Below are 20,714 nucleotides of genomic sequence, written 5' to 3' on the forward strand. Positions count from 1 at the left end.
AAAAAATATCCATCATCTTGCCTTTACACGATTGAAAGTGGAAACCTTCAAGGTAGATCAACTGAAGAACATGACAGCTCTATGTACAAGGTGGACATCACACTGTTAGCAGCAAGCTAATCAAAGAACTAGACATACTGTACGAGCACTACATTTGGGAAACCTACAGTGCCTTGAGAAAGTATTCAAACCTCTGGACTTTTTCTACAATTTGTTGTGTTACCAAGTGGGATTAAAATTGACTTAATTGTAATTTTTTGCCAACAATCTAGACAAAATACTCTAACGTCAAAGCAGAAGAAAAATCTCCCCAAAACTTCTAGGAGTTCTGCACATCTGGATTGTGCAATATTTGCACATTATTCAAGCTGTCTAGTTGGTTGTTGATCATTACTAGACAGACATTTTCAAGTCTTGCCATAGATTTAGGAGCAGATTTAAGTAAAAGCCCAACCAGGCCACTCAGGAACATTCAATGTTGTCTTGGTAAGCAACTCCAGTGTATATTTGGCCTTGTGTTTTAAGAATTGTCCTGCTGAAAGGTGAATTTGTCTCCCAGTGTCTGTTTGAAAGCAGACTGAACCAGGTTTCCCACTATGATTTTACTTGTGCTTAGCTCTATTCCGTTACTTCTTATCCTAAAAAACTCCCTAGTCCTTGCCGAAGACAAGCATACCCATAGCATGATGTAGTCACCACCATGCTTGGAAATATGAAGAGTGGTACTCAGTGATGTGTTGGGAGTTACCCCAAACATAATGCTTTGTATTCAGAACAAAATGTCAAATTTCTTTTGCAGTATTATTTTAGTGCCTTATTGGAATATTTTTTTCCCTGTACAGGCTTCCTTCTTTTCACTCTGTCAATTAGGTTAGTATTGTGGAGCAACTAGAATGTTGTTGATCCATCCTGTTTTCTCCCATCAGTCATTAAACTCTGTAACTGTTTTAAAGTCACCATTGGCCTCGTGGTGAAATCCCTGAGCGGTTTCCTTCCTCTCCAGTAACCGAGTTAGGAAAGACACCTGCATCTTTGTAGTGACTGGCTGTATTGACACACCATCCAAAGTGTAATTAATAACCACCCTGCTCAAAGGAATATTCAATGTCTGCTTTTTTGTTTTTACCCATCTTCCAATAGGTGCCCTTCCTTGCAAAACCTCTGGTCTTTGTGGTTGAATCTGTGCTTGAAATTAACTGTTAGACCGAGGGACCTTAGATAATTGTACGTGTGGGGTTTTAGAGATGGAGTAGTCATTTAATAATCATGTTTAACACTATTATTGAGCACAGAGTGAGTCCATGTAATTTACATGACTCGTTAAGCACATTTTTACCACTGAACTTATTTAGGCTTGCCATAACAAAGGGATTGAATACCTTTTGACTCGAGACATTTCAGCTTTTAATTTACTTGTAAACATTTCTAAAAACATAATGGGTATTGTGTGCAGATCAGTGATACAAAATCTCAATTTAATCAATTTTAAGCTGTAACATAACGTGGAAAAAGTCAAGGGGTGTCAATACTCTCTGAAGGAACTCCTCTCCTTGGCACTGCACTTAAAAAAAGAGAGCTCACTCGGAGAAAAGAAAACTCCCAAAATGAAAAGGACGACGTCTCAACATTAAGTCCATTTTAAGTTCAGGGACCAGGTATTAGTTAGTTATTTGATCATTTCAAAACTAAATCAGTCCAATTTATGCATGACTCCAGGAAAAACAAATTTATTACGAACTAAGCCAAAAATTATTCTTCACTATTCATTTTCAAAAACACAGGCTATAAGGATGTGCCTGTACAATATGAGGGGGAACTAGCACTAGGGCGCTGTGGGGAACATTCAAAACTTCTGCCTGCATAGGCGACATCTCAACCAATGCCATTATAATCAATTGATACTGTAACAGGTCTTCATCCATCAAAGACCAAGATGAGGAACTACTGTATCGGTCTACTCTTCAATAATAAAAGGCTATTCAGTCCAGCTGGGATACTAGGGTTCTGCTGTTCAGGGTTGGGCCCAATTCATTGCAATTATTCAGCCAGTTCAGGAAGTCAACTGAAATTGAAATCATTCCCAATCTTCTTCTATGAGGAACATTTTGGAATTTCAGGTAACTACTTGGTTTGAGTGAATTAAAATGGGATTGAGAACAACCCTGGTTCCGTTCTCTCTGCTCATCAACAATATCAGCACCGCGTTACCGCTCCTGTCACCAGACTGCCTTTACTTCACAACAACGACACTCAGGCCTCAGCTAGGAGGAAGAGGAACAACATCAGAATTCTCACTCATCCCCTCTAAGTCACATTTAACATTAAAGGCACTTTACTGCTATCACTGTACGCATCAATAAGGTGCAGGCTGTCTTATCATCATCTCTTTCCATTCAACACTTGAATTCATATTTAGACTTATTTAACCATTCTCATATATTTACTATAATCTTTTATCTGTAGAACCCTTCGACCATGTCCCAAAGACTTGGCTCATTGTGATTTCCTTCCTGTTAAGGGAAGATCTCAAGTCTACTGACTCGACTCTTCACTGTGATCCGTTTGGCTGAAGCCGGTAAAGACAGAGGGGGTTGTAGAAATGGGGGTTGATTTGGGTGTATTGCATCGAGTTGCTCTCTTGACAGCTTGTGGTGTGGGCTGTGTCTTAACACCAAGAGTCTTGACTCATCCTCCGCTTCAGATGGAGGCATCGTCATACAGAATATTCTAACTTAAAGAATGGAGTACTGCTTCTAGTTCTCCTTTTGTTTGGACTTTCTCAGGTACCTCTACCATCAGTTGATTATAACCCCTTTATATAGGTGTGAAAAACCCTGCCCAGATCTGTCCCACGACAAACAAGAATAAAAGCTATGCTGCATCATCCAGTCATTCAATTCTGAAAGATAACAGGGGAGGGGACCTCAGTGGTTCCGAAGCGTTACCAAGGTGCATGAAGGCCACAAGCTAATGCCATGGCAGCCCCACTATATTCCAACAGAACAGAAAGTCCTTTACATAAATGACTGTTGGCTCTTTTAATGGCAGGCCAGGCAGGTAAAACATTAAAATGAAGGGCCAGGGGAGAGGAGCAGTAAATTAGGCTGATTTTCCTCCAGTCACAATGAATAACTGAATGGGGGGGGGAGTAGGAGAGGGGAAACCAGGGTGAGAGAAATGCGTAGTGTACTACATCCAGTAAAAGATGTGGCGCAAGTGTGGGTGTGTACCACAGGAGGTTGGTGGCACCTTAATTGGGGAGGACGGGCTCGTGCTAATGGCTAGAGCAGAATGGTATCCAATACATCAAACGCATGGTTTCCATGTGTTTGATGCCATTCCGTTTGCTCCGTTCCAGCCATTATTATGAGCCGTCCTCCCCTCAGCAGCCTTCTGTTGTATGTAGAGTTTACAGCCCATGCGTGTATTCAGGCTACAGGCCTAAACCACAGGTTGCTAGCACAATGCAATGAGGAGTAGGGATTGTGGGAGAAACACTGTTTGAGAGAATCACAATGGCCAGGGGTTAGGGGGTTGATATTAGAAGGTTCCAGCTGGCCCGGGAGGGGTGGGGGGCCAGAGTAGGTGTTGGTGTGGGTCCTTCAGAGGGTGTGGTAGTTGCGGTCCTTGGACTTGCAGAACTTGTAGAGGAAGAAGAGCACAGCCTGCAGGCCCAGGACCAGCACGATGCCCCCAATGAAGCTTGCTGCGTCAAACGTTGCATTCTTATGAGGTGCAGGAGAGGGCCTCACTGGTGAAGCAGTGCTGTCTGCACAGGGTGGGAGTGAGAGCCAAGTTATACCACTGTATCGCCACTAGCCTCTAGGGCTATGTAGAACCACAAACATATTGATAATACACTGGTGGAATTGAGTTTTGATTCAGTAATCCTTTATGGAATCCTTGGTGATCTACAACAGGCTATAAAATGATCTAGGTCGGGGCTCTCCAACCCTGATCCTGGAGAGCTACTGTCCTGAAGGTTCACTCCAACCCTAATCTAGCGCACCAGATTTTAATAATGAGCTGGTTGATAAGCAGAATCAGGCTAGTTACAACAGGGGTTGGAGCGAACACCTTCAGGAGGGTAGCTCTCCTGGAAGAGGGTTGGACAGTCCTGGTCTAGGTGATTGATTTGATTTTAGACAGGCTGGCATGGGAACTTACTTGAAGCAGTCGTTGTGTCAGAGACTGTGACGGTGCTGTTAGTGGGCAGGGCGGTTGGTACTGCAGTGGTCATGTTAGCTGGACACAGCAGTAAGATATGTTTAATACCATTTCACCAATTACAAAAACAGTTGACCATTTCCCCATATTTAGGTTTGACATTACAACCATCAGGCCACCCAGTAGACACACACTGATTTGAAGGGAGCAGCTGAGAGGCTGGGTTTTGCTGGTTACCTGTGGTGGACTCAGTGGTAGAGCTGTTAGTGACATTGCTGACCGTAGGGGTGAGGGTAGGGATAGCAGCCGTGGTGGGGGTAAGGGATGTGATTGAACTTGAAGTAAAAGGCTGCACTGAAGAGACCAACACAGAGAGAGATAGAGTATAAAGCAGGGCTGTGACGATTTCAGTATTGCAATATTTTTTCCAAGGCAAAAATAAAAACACAAAGCAGACCTAACACTACGTTCCTGCTGTACGTAAAATATTGTGCGCTATTACTTGGGAAATAAATGTGACTCTGGATGAGAACCTAATCACGTTCGTTTCCAACATTAGGGCTGTTAATCTAAAGAAGTTCAATCCGCTTTGCGTTTTGTTTCCTTGCCACAATACTAATGAGTATCGCGATACTGGTATCATCCCGGGCCTAGTATAAAGCAGGGGAGAAAGAGACATACCACCATAACAACCAGGCTACATCTGGATAGTCTCAAAATGCCTCCTGCCTTCCATTTTGATCTGACAGGATATGGTAGGTGAATGTAATAGTGTGAATTCATACAAATAGCTTTCACCCATCTAATCCTTTTGGACCAGTGGAATGACAAGGGAGGAGGAAGGAGCCAAGAGATTGAGGAAGGCAGCGACAAAGCAATTAGGAAAGGAGGGAAGCATTTCAGAGTATTGAGAGAAAGCAACTGACACCACATAAGAGATATAGAATGTCTACATATGCCTAGATCAGTCACTTTCTGTTGAAGGCCAGTCCTGTATCATGTTAACAAAGTGACAGTCACTGGAATGACAAAGCACATGTAATCCCTCTGTAGTAGCCTTTAAATGAACCAGGTGATGGTATTGGACTTTACCTGAGCAGGTTTCATTGGAGCATATGGTCATGTTCTGACTGTTTACGGAGGTGACATTGACACAGGAGACATTGAAGGCATCTGGAGTTGCTGTAAATGAACAGAGGGGATAAAAGGAACAAACAAGCAACAATGAAAGACGTAGTTTTCCAGTAGAGCACTAACACAAAGACAAGAAAATGTGTTCAGGTGATCGGGAATCTTTAGGAAAACTATATTAATCCTGACACCGTAGGGAACATGAGCCATTTAAGAACACAAGGGCTGCATTCCAAACACTTAAAACACACCCTATCCCCTCAGCCCTCAAATTAAGTGGACACTTCTGATGATGCCTGACGAGTATACACTTGTAGGGTAAGGGAGGAAAGAATGATTTTTAAATGGACCGCCCTTGCACAGAAATTCGTCACTCGTTCATCCCGCGATGATTGTGTTTTCAGCCACCGGTAGCTTATGGGTGCTTTACATATGCTACAGTCAATTACAATTGCACGTCTACTTAAAATTAACTATATAATGATTAATATATGCCTACTATAAGATAGCTAGCAAATTAATTAGCTAACTAACAGTTAGCCTGCCTAGCTGGAACTTCTGAAGGAAAATGTTTAATTTCAAAATTTTCCAAAAACTAACCAAACATCATTACTTTTACAAGACATGTTTGTGCCGTCATGTGCATCAGTAGCACAATTTAACTTATTTACTTACACTTTAAAATGTTGACGTTTTCATTTTTGCCAGACGTTTCTTAGTAGATGTACAATCGTCGCAAATTGAATTAGCGAGTTTCAGTCCCCAAAGTGAACATAATTGTACACTCGCAAACTCGACTAAAAACGAGGGCTGAGGGGCTTACATTTTAAACTTCCCTTGCTTGGCGAATCATTTGGACCGCCCTCCAAGATGGTGACAGGGATTCCCCAAGGGCATAAGGCGAGGTTAAGTGGACGAGGGTGTGTCTTTGAGTTTGAACCACAGCCAAGTATTATCTTGTTTTCAGTCAAACGGGATGAGCTTGTCAGCTCAGGAGTCTAGTGTGAGTTCAGTCATTCTCCTTCTTGGAAAGTCATAGCCAGCCCCCTCCCCCACTGCATGATCTTTCCCATTACTGATTAATCCAAGGGGGTGTATCGATACACTACCGTTCAAAAGTTTGGGGTCACTTAGAAATGTTATTTTTTAAAGCAAAAAAATATAATTGTCCATTAAAATAACATCAAATTGATCAGAAATACAGTGTAGACAATGTTAATGTTGTAAATGACTATTGTTGCTGGAAACGGCAGATTTTTAATGGAATATCTACAGAGGCCCATTATCAGCAACCATCACTCCTGTGTTCCAATGGCACGTTGTGTTAGCTAATCCAAGTTTATCATTTTAAAAAGGCTAATTGCTCATTAGAAAACCCTTTTGCAATTATGTTAGCACAGCTGAAAACTGTTCTGATTAAAGAAGCAATAAAACTGGCCTTCTTTAGACTAGTTGAGTATCTGGAACATCTGTGGGTTCGATTACAGGCTCAAAATGGCCAGAAACAAAGTACTTTCTTCTGAATCTCGTCAGTCTATTCTAGTTCTGAGAAATGAAGGCTATTCCATGGGAGAAATTGTCAAGAAACTGAAGATCTCATACAACGCTGTGTACTACTCCTTTCACAGAACAGCGCAAACTGGCTCTAACAAGAATAGCGGGAGTGGGAGGCCCCGGTGCACAACTGAGCAAGAGGACAAGTACATTAGTGTGTCTAGTTTGAGAAACAGATGCCTCACAAGTCCTCAACTGGCAGCTTCATTAAATAGTACCCACAAAACACCAGTCTCAATGTCAACAGTGAAGAGGCTCCAGATACTCAACTAGTCTAAAGGCCAGTTTTATTGCTTCTTAAAATCAGCACAACAGTTTGCTAACTATGCTAACATAATTGCAAAAGGGTTTTCTAATGATCAATTAGGCTTTTAAAATGATAAAACTTAGCTAACACAACGTGCCATTGGAACACAGGATGATTGCTGATAATGGGCCTATGTAGATATTCCATTAAAAAAAAATCTTCCATTTCTAAAAAATTTATATAAAAAAAGTGATTTTCAAGGACATTTCTAAGTGACCTCAAACGTTTAAATGGTAGTGTGTGTACACAAAACCTATAGAGATATGAGTCCCATTCAAAAAGTTTGGACACCTACGCATTCAAGGATTCTTTATTTTTTTACCATTTTCTACATTGTAGAATGAATGATAGTGAAGACATCAAAACTATGAAACAACACACATGGAATCTACACACAAAAGCCCATAATGACAATGAGAAAACAGGTTTTTAGAAATCTTGATTTCATCAGACCAGAGAATCTTGTTTCTCATGGTCCGAGAGTCCTTTAGGTGCGTTTTGGCAAACTCCAAGCAGGCTATCTTGTGCCTTTTTAACCGAGGAGTGGCTTCCGTCTGGCCGCTCTACCATAAAGGCCTGATTGGTGGAGTGCTGCAGAGATGGCTGTCCTTCTGAAAGGCTCTCCCATCTCCACAGTGGAACTCTGGGGCTCTATCAGAGTGACCATCAGGTTCTTGGTCACCTCCCTGACCTTCTCCCCCGATTGCTCAGTTTGGTCGGGCGGCCAGCCCTAGGAAGAGTCTTGGTTGTTCCAAACTTCCATTTAAGAGTGATGGAGGCCACTGTGTTCTTGGTGACCTTCAATGTTGCAGACATCTGAGACACAATCCTGTCTTGGAGCTCTACAGACAATTCCTTCGACCTCATGGCTTGCTTTTTCCTCTGACATGCACTGTCAACTGCGGGACCTTATAGACAGGTGTATCTCTCCAAATCATGTCCAATCAATTGAATTTACCACAGGTAGACTCCAATCAAGTTGTAGAAACATCTCAAGGATGATCAATGGAAACAGGATGCACCTAAGCTCAATTTCCAATTTCCACCATAAGGTAAGTTTAAAAAAAAATATCAATTTGCAAAAAGTCATGAAACCCATTTTCGCTTTGTGATTATGGGGTATTGTGTGTAGATGTATTTGTTTTAAAATCGATTTTAGAGTAAGGCTGTAACACAAAATGTGGAAAAAGTCAAGGGGGTCTGAATACTTTCCGAATGCACTGTACATTTTTGGCCATCAACCGGTTGGTGACCACCGCATGTGTGTTCCCACTGCACAACAAATTAAGCCAACTTCATTGAGTTCACAGAAATGGTCTTTAAGGGACCAAGTGTTAAAACACCCTATTTTTATTTGTGTGTGTATTGTTAGATATTGCTGCAGTGTTGGAGCTAGAAACACAAGCATTTCACTGCACTGGCAAGAACATCTCAATCTGTGTACGCAACCAATAAAGTTTGATTTGATACAGAAACAGCGTGATCTCAATAAAACTAAGTAGACATGCTGCTGCTCATAGCATAAACACATCAACTTTAACAGAAACCTACAGGTGATTTATCTCATGCTCGTACTGTTCTGAAACTTTGAGCGCTGCCACTACCCTAGACTTGCTAAGTAGTGGAGAATCTTAATTGCATACTCCTCGTGTTCTCTCCTTCAGAGGGGATGGACCTCTGGTTCTCTCATCCAATGGGGATTTGAGAAGGAGATGAGAGGACACGAGGAGTATGCAATTAAAATCATCCGTGTGTGACCCCACTATCAGTGTGTGTGTGTGTAAGGCAGGCTTTTCCATTGGTGGAGGGGGGGGGGGGGGGTAGAGGTGGCTGTTACCTCACAGGCCGCTATGAAAAGGTGGAGCTCACTAACACACATTCCAGAAGGATGTGCAAAGGGCATCCAGTGAGAGAGAGCGGAGGGAAGAGGATTGTCAGAGGGGAAATCCTTAAAGCGCCTAGTGCTGCATAACACTTTGTGTTCCTTACATCCAGACCAGTACACGTTGAGCTAAACCAGCTGACACGTGTAGCTCAGTGGGATTAAAATACAGCCTTCAGAACAAAAATGGAGCCCCTCTGACGCCTATGCGTCGTTTACATGAAATCCCTTAACCAATGATAAATCTGGTAATAACAGTGGGGCTTGCAGTAACTCACCACAATGAGCTGGGTCCTTACCTAGGCCTAAGTGAGCTGGATCTGTATTGTAGCCAACTTTAGAACGGCCCTCTCCACGGTCAGTCTGTGTGAACTTTCAGATTTACTGAGTTCATATCTAATTGGTGATCCTGTTGTAGGGCTTGTGAGAAGCATTAGTTCAGACCTCCGACCTGTGTGGTGAGAGACGTTAGTTCTGGTGCACATGTGTGTGTGAGTGAGTGAGACACTGCTGAGTTGTTCGTTCTGGTGTGTGACACAGTGCTGTGGGGATTTTGTCTGTCAGTCATTAACCACTTTTCCATCCACAGTTTTTAATCAGAATAAAGTTATACCTTATTAAAAAATATATAATTCACGACAGCTGTGATGGAAACAAGTAATTTGGGTACAATTTTATATATACACGACAGAATTTGTTTGTTCGACATGGTGGGATCTTTGTCTTGTAAAATGAATTACAGGAGAAATGGAGGTGGAAACACCTTTATGTGCAAATATTGATATCAAATTGTATTAGTCACATGTGCCAAATACAACAGGTGTAGACCTTAGTGAAATGCTTAATTACAAGCCCCTAACCAACAATGCAGCTAAAAATAAAAAATAAAATAAAAAGATACGGATAAGAAATAAAAGTAACAAGTAAAATAACAATAGCGAGACTATATACAGGGGGGTACCGGTACAGAGTCAATGTGCGGGGGCAATGGTTAGTTGAGGTAATACGTAAATGTGGGTAGAGTTAAAGTGACTATGCATAGATGATAGAGTAGCAGCGGTGTAAAAGGGGGGGGGAGGGGGCAATGCAAATAGTTTGGGAGGCCATTTGATTAGATGTTAGAGTCATTAGGCTTGGGGTTAGAAACTGTTTAGAAGACTCTTGGACCTAGACTTGGCACTCCGGTACCGCTTGCCGTGCGGTAGCAGAGAGAACAGTCTATGACTAGGGTGGCTGGAGTCTTTGACAATTTTTAGGGCCTTCCTCTGACACCGCCTGGTATAGAGGTCCTTGATGGCAGGGAGCTTGGCCCCAGTGATCTACTGGACATTTCAAACCTTGCGGTCGGAGGCCGAGCAGTTGCCATACCAGGTAGTGATGTAACCAGTAAGGATGCTCTCGATGGTGCAGCTGCAGAACCTTTTGAGGATCTGAGGACCCATGCCAACATTTTTTCAGTCTCCTGTGTGGGAATAGGCTTTGTCGTGCCCTCCTCAAGACTGTCTTGGTGTGCTTGGACCATGTTAGTTTGTTGGTGATGTGGACACCAAGGAATTGTAAGGTCTCAACCTGCTCCACCGCAGCCCCGTCGATGAGAATGCTCAGTCCTCTTTTTCCTATAGTCCACAATCATCTCCTTTGTCTTGATCATGTTGAGGGAGAGGTTGTTGTCCTGGCACCACACGGCCAGGTGTCTGACCTCTCTATTGGCTGTCTAGTTGTTGTCGGTGATCAGGCCACTGTTGTGTCATCGGCAAACTTGGTGTTGGAGTCGTGCCTGGGCGTGCAGTCATGAGTGAACAGGGAGTACAGGAGGAGACTGAGCACGCACCTCTGAGGGGTCCCTGTGTTGAGGATCAGCATGGTGGATGTGTTGTTACCTACCCTTACCACCTGGGGGCGGTCCGTCAGGAAGTCCAGGATCCAGTTGCAGAGGGAGGTGTTTAGTCCCAGGGTCCTTAGCTTAGTGATGAGCTTTGAGGGCACTATGGTGTTGAACACTGAGCTGTAGTCGATGAATAGCATTCTTACATAGGTGTTCCTTTTGTCCAGGTGGGAAAGGGCAGTGTGGAGTGCAGTAGAGATTGCATCATCTGTGGATCTGTTAGAGTGGTATGCAAATTGGAGTGGGTCTATGGTTTCTGGGATAATGGTGTTGATGTGAGCCATGACCAGCCTTTCAAAGCACTTCATGGCAACAGACGTGAGTGCTACGGGTCGGTAGTCATTTAGGCAGGTTACCTTAGTGTTCTTGGGCACAGGCACTATGGTGGTCTGTTTGAAACATGTAGGTATTACAGACTCGGACAGGGAGAGGTTGAAAACGTCAGTAAAGACACTTGAAAATTGGTCAGCGCATGCTCGCAGTACCTGTCCTGGTAATCCGTCTGGCCCTGCGGCCTTGTGAATGTTGACCTGTTTTAAGGGCTTATTCACATCGGCTGCGGAGAGCGTGATCACAGTCTTACAGAACAGCTGATGCTCTCATGCATGTTTCAGTGCCATTTGCCTCGAAGCGAGCACAGAAGTAGTTTAGCTCGTCTGGTATGCTCGTGTAGTTGGGCAGCTCTCCACTGTGCTTCCATTTGTAGTCTGCAATGGTTTGCAAGCCCTGCCACATCCGACGAGCGTCAGAGCCGGTGTAGTACGATTCGATCTTAGTACTGTATTGATGCCTTGCCTGTTTGATGGTTCATCAGAGGGCATAGCACGATTTCTTATAAACTCCCAGATTAGAGTCTCGCTCCTTGAAAGCGGTAGCTCTGCCCTTTAGCTTAGTGCGGATTTTGCCTGTAATCCCTGGCTTCTGGTTGGGGTATGTACTGTGGGGACGACGTCTTCGATGCACATATTGATGAAGCCAATGACTGATGTGGTGTAGTCCTCAATGCCATCGAGGAATCCCGGAACATATTCTAGTCTGTGCTAGCAAAACAGTCCTGTAGCTTAGCATCTGCTTCATCTGACCACTTTTTTTTAATTGATCTAGTCACTGGTGCTTCCTGCTTTCATTTTTGCTTGTAAGCCGGAATCAGGAGGATAGAATTATGGTCAGATTTGCCAAATGGAGGGTGAGGGAGAGCTATGCGTCTCTGTGTGTGGAGTAAACGTGGTCCAGAGTTTTTTTTCTTCCTGCTGCATAATCAACATGCTGATAGAAATTTGGCAAAATGGATTTAAGACCCCAGCTACTAGGAGCGCTGCCTCTGGGTGAGGGTTTTCTTGTTTGCTTATGGTGGAATATAGCTCATTCTATGCCGTCTAAGTGCCAGCCTCTGACTGTGGTGTTATGTAGACAGCTACAAAAAATACAGATGAAAACTATCTAGGTAGATCGTGTGGTCTACAGCTTATCATGAGATACTCTACCTCAGGCGAGCAAAACCTTGAGACTTCCTTAGATATCATGCACCAGCTGTTATTTACAAAAATACATAGTCCGCCGCCCCTTGTTTTGCCAGACGCTGCTGTTCTATCCTGCCGGTACAGCGTATAAGCAGCCAGCTGTATGTTCATAGTGTCGTCGTTCAGCCATGACTCCGTGACACATAAGATATTACAGTTTTGAAACACTTACAGCGTCGCTCATGCATACAAGCCGCTGATGCAAGCCTTTGGAACATTTGCATTGAACAAATATACACACTTTTTTTTATTAAAAAAAAAATCTAATAAATCCATTTAATATTCACCATCACAATAAATCCTTTTTTATTTTAGGCAGGTCTAAAGAAACATGATGATATGAATAAAATGTACAGTTGAAGTCAGAAGTTTACATACACCTTAGCCAAATATACTGCTCAAAAAAACAAAGGGAACACTTAAACAACACAATGTAACTCCAAGTCAATCACACTTCTGTGAAATCAAACTGTCCACTTAGGAAGCAACACTGATTGACAATAAATTTCACATGCTGTTGTGCAAATGGAATAGAAAACAGGTGGAAATTATAGGCAATTAGCAAGACACCCCCAATAAAGGAGTGGTTCTGCAGGTGGGGACCACAGACCACTTCTCAGTTCATATGCTTCCTGGCTGATGTTTTGGTCACTTTTGAATGCTGGCGGTGCTTTCACTCTAGTGGTAGCATGAGACGGAGTCTACAACCCACACAAGTGGCTCAGGTAGTGCAGCTCATCCAGGATGGCACATCAATGCGAGCTGTGGCAAGAAGGTTTGCTGTGTCTGTCAGCGTAGTGTCCAGAGCATGGAGGCGCTACCAGGAGACAGGCCAGTACATCAGGAGACGTGGAGGAGGCCGTAGGAGGGCAACAACCCAGCAGCAGGACCGCTACCTCCGCCTTTGTGCAAGGAGGACCAGGAGGAGCACTGCCAGAGCCCTGCAAAATGACCTCCAGCAGGCCACAAATGTGCATGTGTCTGCTCAAACGGTCAGAAACAGACTCCATGAGGGTGGTATGAGGGCCCGACGTCCACAGGTGGGGGTTGTGCTTACAGCCCAACACCGTGCAGGACGTTTAGCATTTGCTAGAGAACACCAAGATTGGCAAATTCGCCACTGGCGCCCTGTGCTCTTCACAGATGAAAGCAGGTTCACACTGAGCACATGTGACATACGTGACACAGTCTGGAGACGCCGTGGAGAACGTTCTGCTGCCTGCAACATCCTCCAGCATGACCGGTTTGGCGGTGGGTCAGTCATGGTGTGGGGTGGCATTTCTTTGGGGGGCCGCACAGCCCTCCATGTGCTCGCCAGAGGTAGCCTGACTGCCATTAGGTACCGAAATGAGATCCTCAGACCCCTTGTGAGACCATATGCTGGTGCGGTTGGCCCTGGGTTCCTCCTAATGCAAGACAATGCTAGACCTCATGTGGCTGGAGTGTGTCAGCAGTTCCTGCAAGAGGAAGGCATTGATGCTATGGACTGGCCTGCCCGTTCCCCAGACCTGAATCCAATTGAGCACATCTGGGACATCATGTCTCGCTCCATCCACCAACGCCACGTTGCACCACAGACTGTCCAGGAGTTGGCGAATGCTTTAGTCCAGGTCTGGGAGGAGATCCCTCAGGAGACCATCCGCCACCTCATCAGGAGCATGCCCAAGCGTTGTAGGGAGGTCAAACAGGCACGTGGAGGCCACACACTACTGAGCCTCATTTTGACTTGTTTTAAGCACATTACATCAAAGTTGGATCAGCCTGTGATGTGGTTTTCCACTTTAATTTTGAGTGACTCCAAATCCAGACCTCCATGGGTTGATAAATTGGATTTCCATTGATTATCGTTGTGTGATTTTGTTGTCAGCACATTCAACTATATAAAAGAAAAAAGTATTTAATAAGATTATTTATTTTATTCAGATCTAGGATGTGTTGTTTAAGTGTTCCCTTTATTTTTTTGAGCAGTGTACATTTAAACTCAGTTTCACAATTCCTGAAATTTAATCCTAGTAAAAATTCCCTGTCGTAGGTCAGTTAGGATAACCACTATTTTAAGAATGTGAAATGTCAGAATTACAGTAGAGAGAATTATTTATTTCAGCTTTTATTTCTTTCATCACATTCCCAGTGGGTCAGAAGTTTACATACACTCAATTAATATTTGGTAGCATTGCCTTTAAATTGTTTAACTTGGGTCAAATGTTTTGGGTAGGCTTCCACAAGCTTCCCACAATAAGCTGGGTGAATTTTGCCCATTCCTCCTGAAAGAGCTGGTGTAACTGAGTCAGGTTTGTAGGCCTCCGTGCTCGCACACGCTTTTTCAGTTCTGCCCGCACATTTTCTATGGGATTGAGGTCAGGGCTTTGTGATGGCCACTCCAATACCTTCTTTGTTATCCTTAAGCCATTTTGCCACAATTTTGGAAGTATGCTTGGGGTCATTGTCCATTTGGAAGACCCATTTGCGACCAAGCTTTAACTTCCTGACAATGTCTTGAGATGATGTGGATATATTGATGTGGATATATTGAAGCAACATTTTCCTGCCTCATGATGACATCTATTTTGTGAAGTGCACCAGTCCCTCCTGCAGCAAAAAACCCCCACAACATGATGCTGCCACCCCCGTGCTTCACGGTTGGGATGGTGTTCTTCGGCTTGCAAGCCTCCCCCTTTTTCCTCCAAACATAACGATGGTCATTACGGCCAAACAGTTCTATATATTTTTGTCCCATGTGCAGTTGCAAACCGTAGTCTTGCTTTTTTTGTGGCAGGTTTGTAGCAGTGGCTTCTTCCTTGCTGAGCGGCCTTTCAGGTTATGCCGATATAGGACTCGTTTTGCTGTGGCTACAGATACTTTTGTACCCGTTTCCTCCAGCACCCACATGTAGCACGCGCTCCAGCAGGTATATCTCTCTGGTCACCCCCAAAGCCAATTCCTCCTTTGGCCGTCTCTCCTTCCAGTTCTCTGCTGCCAATGACTGGAACGAACTACAAAAATCCCTGAAACTGGAAACACTTATCTCCCTCACTAGCTTTAAGCACCAGCTGTCAGAGCAGCTCACAGATCACTGCACCTGTACATATCCCATCTATAATTTAGCCCAAACAACTACCTCTTCCCCTACTGTATTTATTTTGCTCCTTTGCACCCCATTATTTATTTCTACTTTGCACTTTCTTCTACTACAAATCTACCATTCCAGTGTTTTACTTGCTATATTGTATTTCCTTTGCCACCATGGCCTTTTTTGCCTTTACCTCCCTTATCTCACCTCATTTGCTCACATTGTATATACTTATTTTTCTACTGTATTATTGACTGTATGTTTGTTTTACTCCATGTGTAACTCCGTGTTGTTGTATGTTGTCGAACTGCTTTGCTTTATCTTGGTCAGGTCGCAATTGTAAATGAGAACTTGTTCTCAACTTGCCTACCTGGTTAAATAAAGGTGAAATAAATAAAATAAATAAAAAGCATCTTCACAAGGTCCTTTGCTGTTGTTCTGGGATCGATTTGCATTTTTCGTTCATCTCTAGGAGACAGAACGCATCTCCTTCCTGAGTGGTATGACGGCTACGTGGTTCCATGGTGTTTATACTTGCGTACTATTGTTTGTACAGATGAATGTGGTACCTTCAGGCGTTTGGAAATTGCTCCCAAGGATGAACCAGACTTGTGGAGGTCTACAATTGTTTTTCTGAGGTCTTGGCTAATTTCTTTTGATTTTCCCATTATGTCAAGCAAAGAGGCACTGAGTTTGAAGGTAGGCCTTGAAATACATCCACAGGTACACCTCCAATTGACTCAAATGATGTCAATTAGCCTATCAGAAGCTTCTAAAGCCATGACATAGTTTTCTGGAATTTTCCAAGCTGTTTAAAGTCACAGTCAACTTAGTGTATGTAAACTTCTGACCCACTGGAATTGTGATACAGTGAGTTAGTTATAAGTGAAATAATCTGTCTGTAAACAATTGTTGGAAAAATTACTTGCGTCATCTACAAAGTAGATATCCTAAACGACTTGCCAAAACTATAGTTTGTTGAGAGAAATTTGTGGAGTGGTTGAAAAACGAGTTTTAATGACTCCAACCTAAGTGTATGTAAACTTCAGACTTCAACTGTATTTCAGTAAAACAGGATAGGAGTATGTTATCTGGCTATACGCCATGCCATAGGCCAGGGTTCCCCAACTGGCAGCGCCCACAGGCCTAATTTGGCCCGCTTACACTCTGTTCCTTGCCTCAGGCTGCACACGCTGGTCTCTTTTCAAGTGATCATATTTCACCCTAATAGGCAACATGTTTAGATTTAAAATGGCCTACTTACAAATGGGCAGGAGTAGGGAAAAAAAAAAAAGACGTCCATATGCACTCGAATAGCGAATGGAAGCTGCTTTCCCGCAGATAATTTTTCAAATCATGCCGGGTAGGCTACTCCGGTTTTATAGTGCATCTGAGAAATAAATACAGTAGCAGCTGGGATCATCCTCTTTTTAGTGGCAACCGCCAAAACTGATGGCATACACTCAGCTCATTCCTCATAATCAAGGAGGATAATGTGCCTGGAACCTTCTATTCAACTTAACACACCCACAATTCAGATAGACAGTATTATAGGACTATGTAGTTCGCTATGTTGAAGTAAATTACACAAATCATGATGACAAACACACAGGCTCTCTAAAAACATCCCACAACCCTACGTAGCTTAAATGGCACCACCTAAAACAAACAACCGGATTTGCTCGGCTTCTTCTCAGCGTCACACACAGGCACGCACATACCTGGGAATGACGCACCTGTTCACCTTTATCACTCAGCTTGGCTGGGCTTGGCTTACAAAACCCAATTATAACAACCTGTAACCTCAATTCACTGGGCTGATAACATCCACAGGCAAACAGAGTTAGGATGCGGCAGTCAGAGCAGCAGGCTGTCTATATAAAGACTGTTATAAACTGGGTGGTTAGAGCCCTGAATGCTGATTGGCTGACAGATGTGGTATATCAGACCGTATGCCACGGGTATGACAAAACATTTATTTTTACTGCTCTAATTACATTGATAACCAGTTAATAATAGCAATAAGGCACCTCGAGGGTTTGTGGTATATGGCCAATATACCACGGCTAAGGGCTGTGTCCAGGCACTCCGATGTCGTGCCTAAGAACAATCCTTAGGTGTGGTATATTGGCCATATACCACACCCCCTCGTGCCTTATTGCTTAATTATACTATATGACTCAGGCATCTAGGAGCATAGTATCACACCATCGACCAATGCCTAAAAACTAACAAACATCCCCACTGGAGATTTTGAGACCACAATACCAAGACATTTATCATGATAGTCTGACCAGGTATTTCCATTATCATAATGAGATAATTGTGTAGCAAAGTGTCTTGTCCAAGGACCAGCAGATATATCTCTACTCTCTAAAATGGCTGGTGTGGAAGAGATTTGATGTCCTAGTAGCTTCCTAAACTACCTAAGCAGACACTTTTACTAAGAACACACATTTCTCTTTTCACTGCCTTGCCCAAACTGCCCCTTGTCCCAGTCCTTTTTGACTTTCATCTCAAAATGGCTACCTCTTGATCCTTTGGAATGACATTGTCAAAAAAACAGAATCAACTGGCTTACAATGTATCTGAAAGAGAACGATACTGTCTGGTAGTTTAATGTTCCTAACTTAAAATTACAGTATGGCCCAGGAAATTGTAGGCTTAAGCTTACATGCCAAAATGTATGACTCTTAAACACAATATCATGCATGCAGGAGCAGGAAAAGTAGGTACTTACATGTGCAGTTCATCCATTGACAGTCACCAACACATGCGTCACAATCACGTGTAGCACATTCATCTGAAACGGGAAACATCAATTAACATAAGTAATTACAAGTGTATAACTAAGGTTAGCTGTAATTGAGGGAATTTGCCCAACTTTGACGGATATAGACCTCATCGGACCTGCCAGGGAGATATTCACTAGGCAAAACATTACTCATCAACGGTATGTAAATCGTTAGTCACTGGGAGTGGTAAAGTTACTCAGCGATTCCTTGTACATGAATCAGTCTAACGTTACGAGGTGAGAAAGGTAATGTCAACATCAAGTGCATTACATTTAAAATACCTGTGACAATGAGGGACTTTAACATTGTCCCTCTGTTCGTGTGACTTGTGTAGCTTCATAGCTAACTAACTAGCGCTTCATAACGCAACAAAACTCTAATGTGACGCAAGGCTGACAGGCTTGTTGTTGAATATGATAACAGCCAGCTGGACATGGGCAACAAGAGAATAGCTGGCCGATTCACTAACCATCCATTTTCGAAAGATGTTGTAAAAGGGTAAATTAAAAGCGACATATTTGCCTGTAAGTTCAAGGTTGTTGGCTAGCGTTAGTATTTTCTTCTAAAAGCTAGTTAGGACGATAACGTGGGCTGCTTGATATGTCGCGCGCGCGCAGTCTGTTAGCTAGCTGGCTAAGCGCCGTACATATTATAAAAACCGACTAGCTTGACATGACTTGACAACACGTAGGATTCGCACAAATAATTTAAACAAACTGTTTGCAGTGACATTCGGGGCAACTAGATTGCATATGACATAGATATGCACTCAAACGTCTCGCGCAGTTACCTCTCCTTAGTTAGCTAGCTATCGTTAGCTAGCTCGCTGGCTTTCCAACGCAGAAAGCGCAAGAACAGGTTGTGCTGTGCTTTGTAGGTCGCAAACTTACCTACGCCTGCAGCTGTTGTTGCACTCACCAGTGCGAGTACTAATGTAACGTACACAAGTTTTAAGAACATGTTGTTTAATTTCTATTTTTCCTCAATTTGTTCTACCCGAATTATAGTCGCGAGAGAGATCTGGATGTCTGCTGGATACGGGGCTTGTTGCTAACTTGCTACTTCCTTCTACACAGGTCATGTGGCACTTTTTATTGCTTGCTTGCAGGGAGGGGTAAAGAGATGTGTCGTGAAGTGAGACGTCCAGTACTGACTTTATTTCACAGTATGGCCTAGGCCTACTGTACTTAATTAAACACGGACCTCCTGTTATACTATTTCACTGCAGAGTGGCACAGTTATAATAACTTGTCTCGGGTAAGTGGCAACATGTTTTCTTCTCCTGAAAGAAATTCACACCTGTCATGAATCACAATTTAAATAACCAGAGGATTTAATTCTTGCTTATCATCTGCTGATATAGAATCACTTGCAAATGGTTTATGAAACAAACAGATCATACATGCCAACCAACTCACAGCCCCTGGTTATAACTATTTTTTTTATTTAGTTCTGTTCTGATTGTACACTACAGTGCAGGAATTTGGACAGCAGGCCTACTGTTTTTGTGGCCTCTCAGGTCAAGATACCATTTCCTGTAGAGTCCACCACCACAAAATCACATATCTAGAGGACTAGAAATGCCACAAGTCTTTGGTTTGGACGAGTCTTTGCTTTGGTTTACTCAAAGAGAGGAGGGATTGAATCAACAGACAAGTCATTTTTAGGGGGGAATGATTGTTTCAAATATACAGGGTACACTACATCTCTATCTAGCTTTCATTTCTGGTGCGAAAAAAGCTACAGTTTAAGTCTGAAGTTTACATACACTTAGGTTGGAGTCATTAAAACTCGTTTTTCAACCACTCCACAAATTTCTTGTTAACAACCTATAGTTTTGGCAAGTCGGTTAGGACATCTAATTTCTGCATGACACAACTCATTTTTCCAACAATTGTTTAGACAGATTATTTCACTTATAACTCACTGTATCACAATTCCAGTGGGTCAGAAGTTTACATACACTAAGTTGACTGTGCCTTTAAACAGCTTGGAAAATTCCAGAAAATGATGTCATGGCTTTAGAAGCTTCTGGTAGGCTAATTGACATAATTTGAGTCAATTGGAGGTGTACCTGTGGCTGTATTTCAAGGCCTACCTTCAAACTCAGTGCCTCTTCTATTGACATCATGGGAAAATAAAAAAAATAAAAATCAGCCAAGACCACAGAAAAAAATGGTAGACCTCCACAAGTCTGGTTCATCCTTGGGAGCAATTTCCAAACGCCTGAAGGTACCACGTTCATCTGTACAAACAATAGTATGCAAGTATGAACACCATGGGACCACGCAGCCGTCATACCGCTCAGGAAGGAGACGCGTTCTGTCTCCGAGAGATTAACGTACTTTGGTGCGAAAAGTGCAAATCAATCCCAGAACAACAGCAAAGGACCATGTGAAGATG

General features: G+C 43.0%; 1 protein-coding gene across 2 annotated transcripts; it reads right to left on the minus strand.

The window, feature by feature from the left end:
- Positions 1-1,125: 1,125 nt before the first annotated feature.
- On the minus strand, positions 1,126-19,410 carry LOC115176985 (sialomucin core protein 24). Of its 2 annotated transcripts, XM_029737452.1 has the most exons (6): positions 19,202-19,410; positions 18,257-18,319; positions 5,260-5,349; positions 4,405-4,521; positions 4,168-4,245; positions 1,714-3,769 (listed from the first exon to the last, which is right to left on the minus strand). In XM_029737452.1, exons 1-6 carry the CDS (start codon positions 19,269-19,271, stop codon positions 3,603-3,605), a joined length of 585 nt encoding a protein of 194 aa, XP_029593312.1. In that variant the 5' UTR covers positions 19,272-19,410; the 3' UTR covers positions 1,714-3,602. The 2 variants fall into 2 exon arrangements, with proteins under 2 accessions (XP_029593390.1, XP_029593312.1); XM_029737530.1 differs by lacking the exon at positions 4,405-4,521 and having other exon boundaries at positions 1,126-3,769; positions 19,202-19,401.
- Between the last annotated feature and the right edge of the window lie 1,304 nt (positions 19,411-20,714).

Source organism: Salmo trutta, chromosome 1 (genome assembly GCF_901001165.1).
Source record: "Salmo trutta chromosome 1, fSalTru1.1, whole genome shotgun sequence".
NCBI lineage: Eukaryota > Metazoa > Chordata > Actinopteri > Salmoniformes > Salmonidae > Salmo > Salmo trutta.

Excerpts from the sequence above, each read along its gene's own strand:
- LOC115176985 (XM_029737452.1), bottom strand. The coding sequence starts at position 19,271 with ATGTTCTTAAAACTTGTGTACGTTACATTAGTACTCGCACTGGTGAGT. Across the intron at positions 5,350-18,256 it reads TCAATGGATGAACTGCACAT|CAACTCCAGATGCCTTCAAT; the intron begins GTAAGTACCTAC and ends GTTCATTTACAG. Across the intron at positions 4,522-5,259 it reads CTCCAATGAAACCTGCTCAG|TGCAGCCTTTTACTTCAAGT; the intron begins GTAAAGTCCAAT and ends TGGTCTCTTCAG.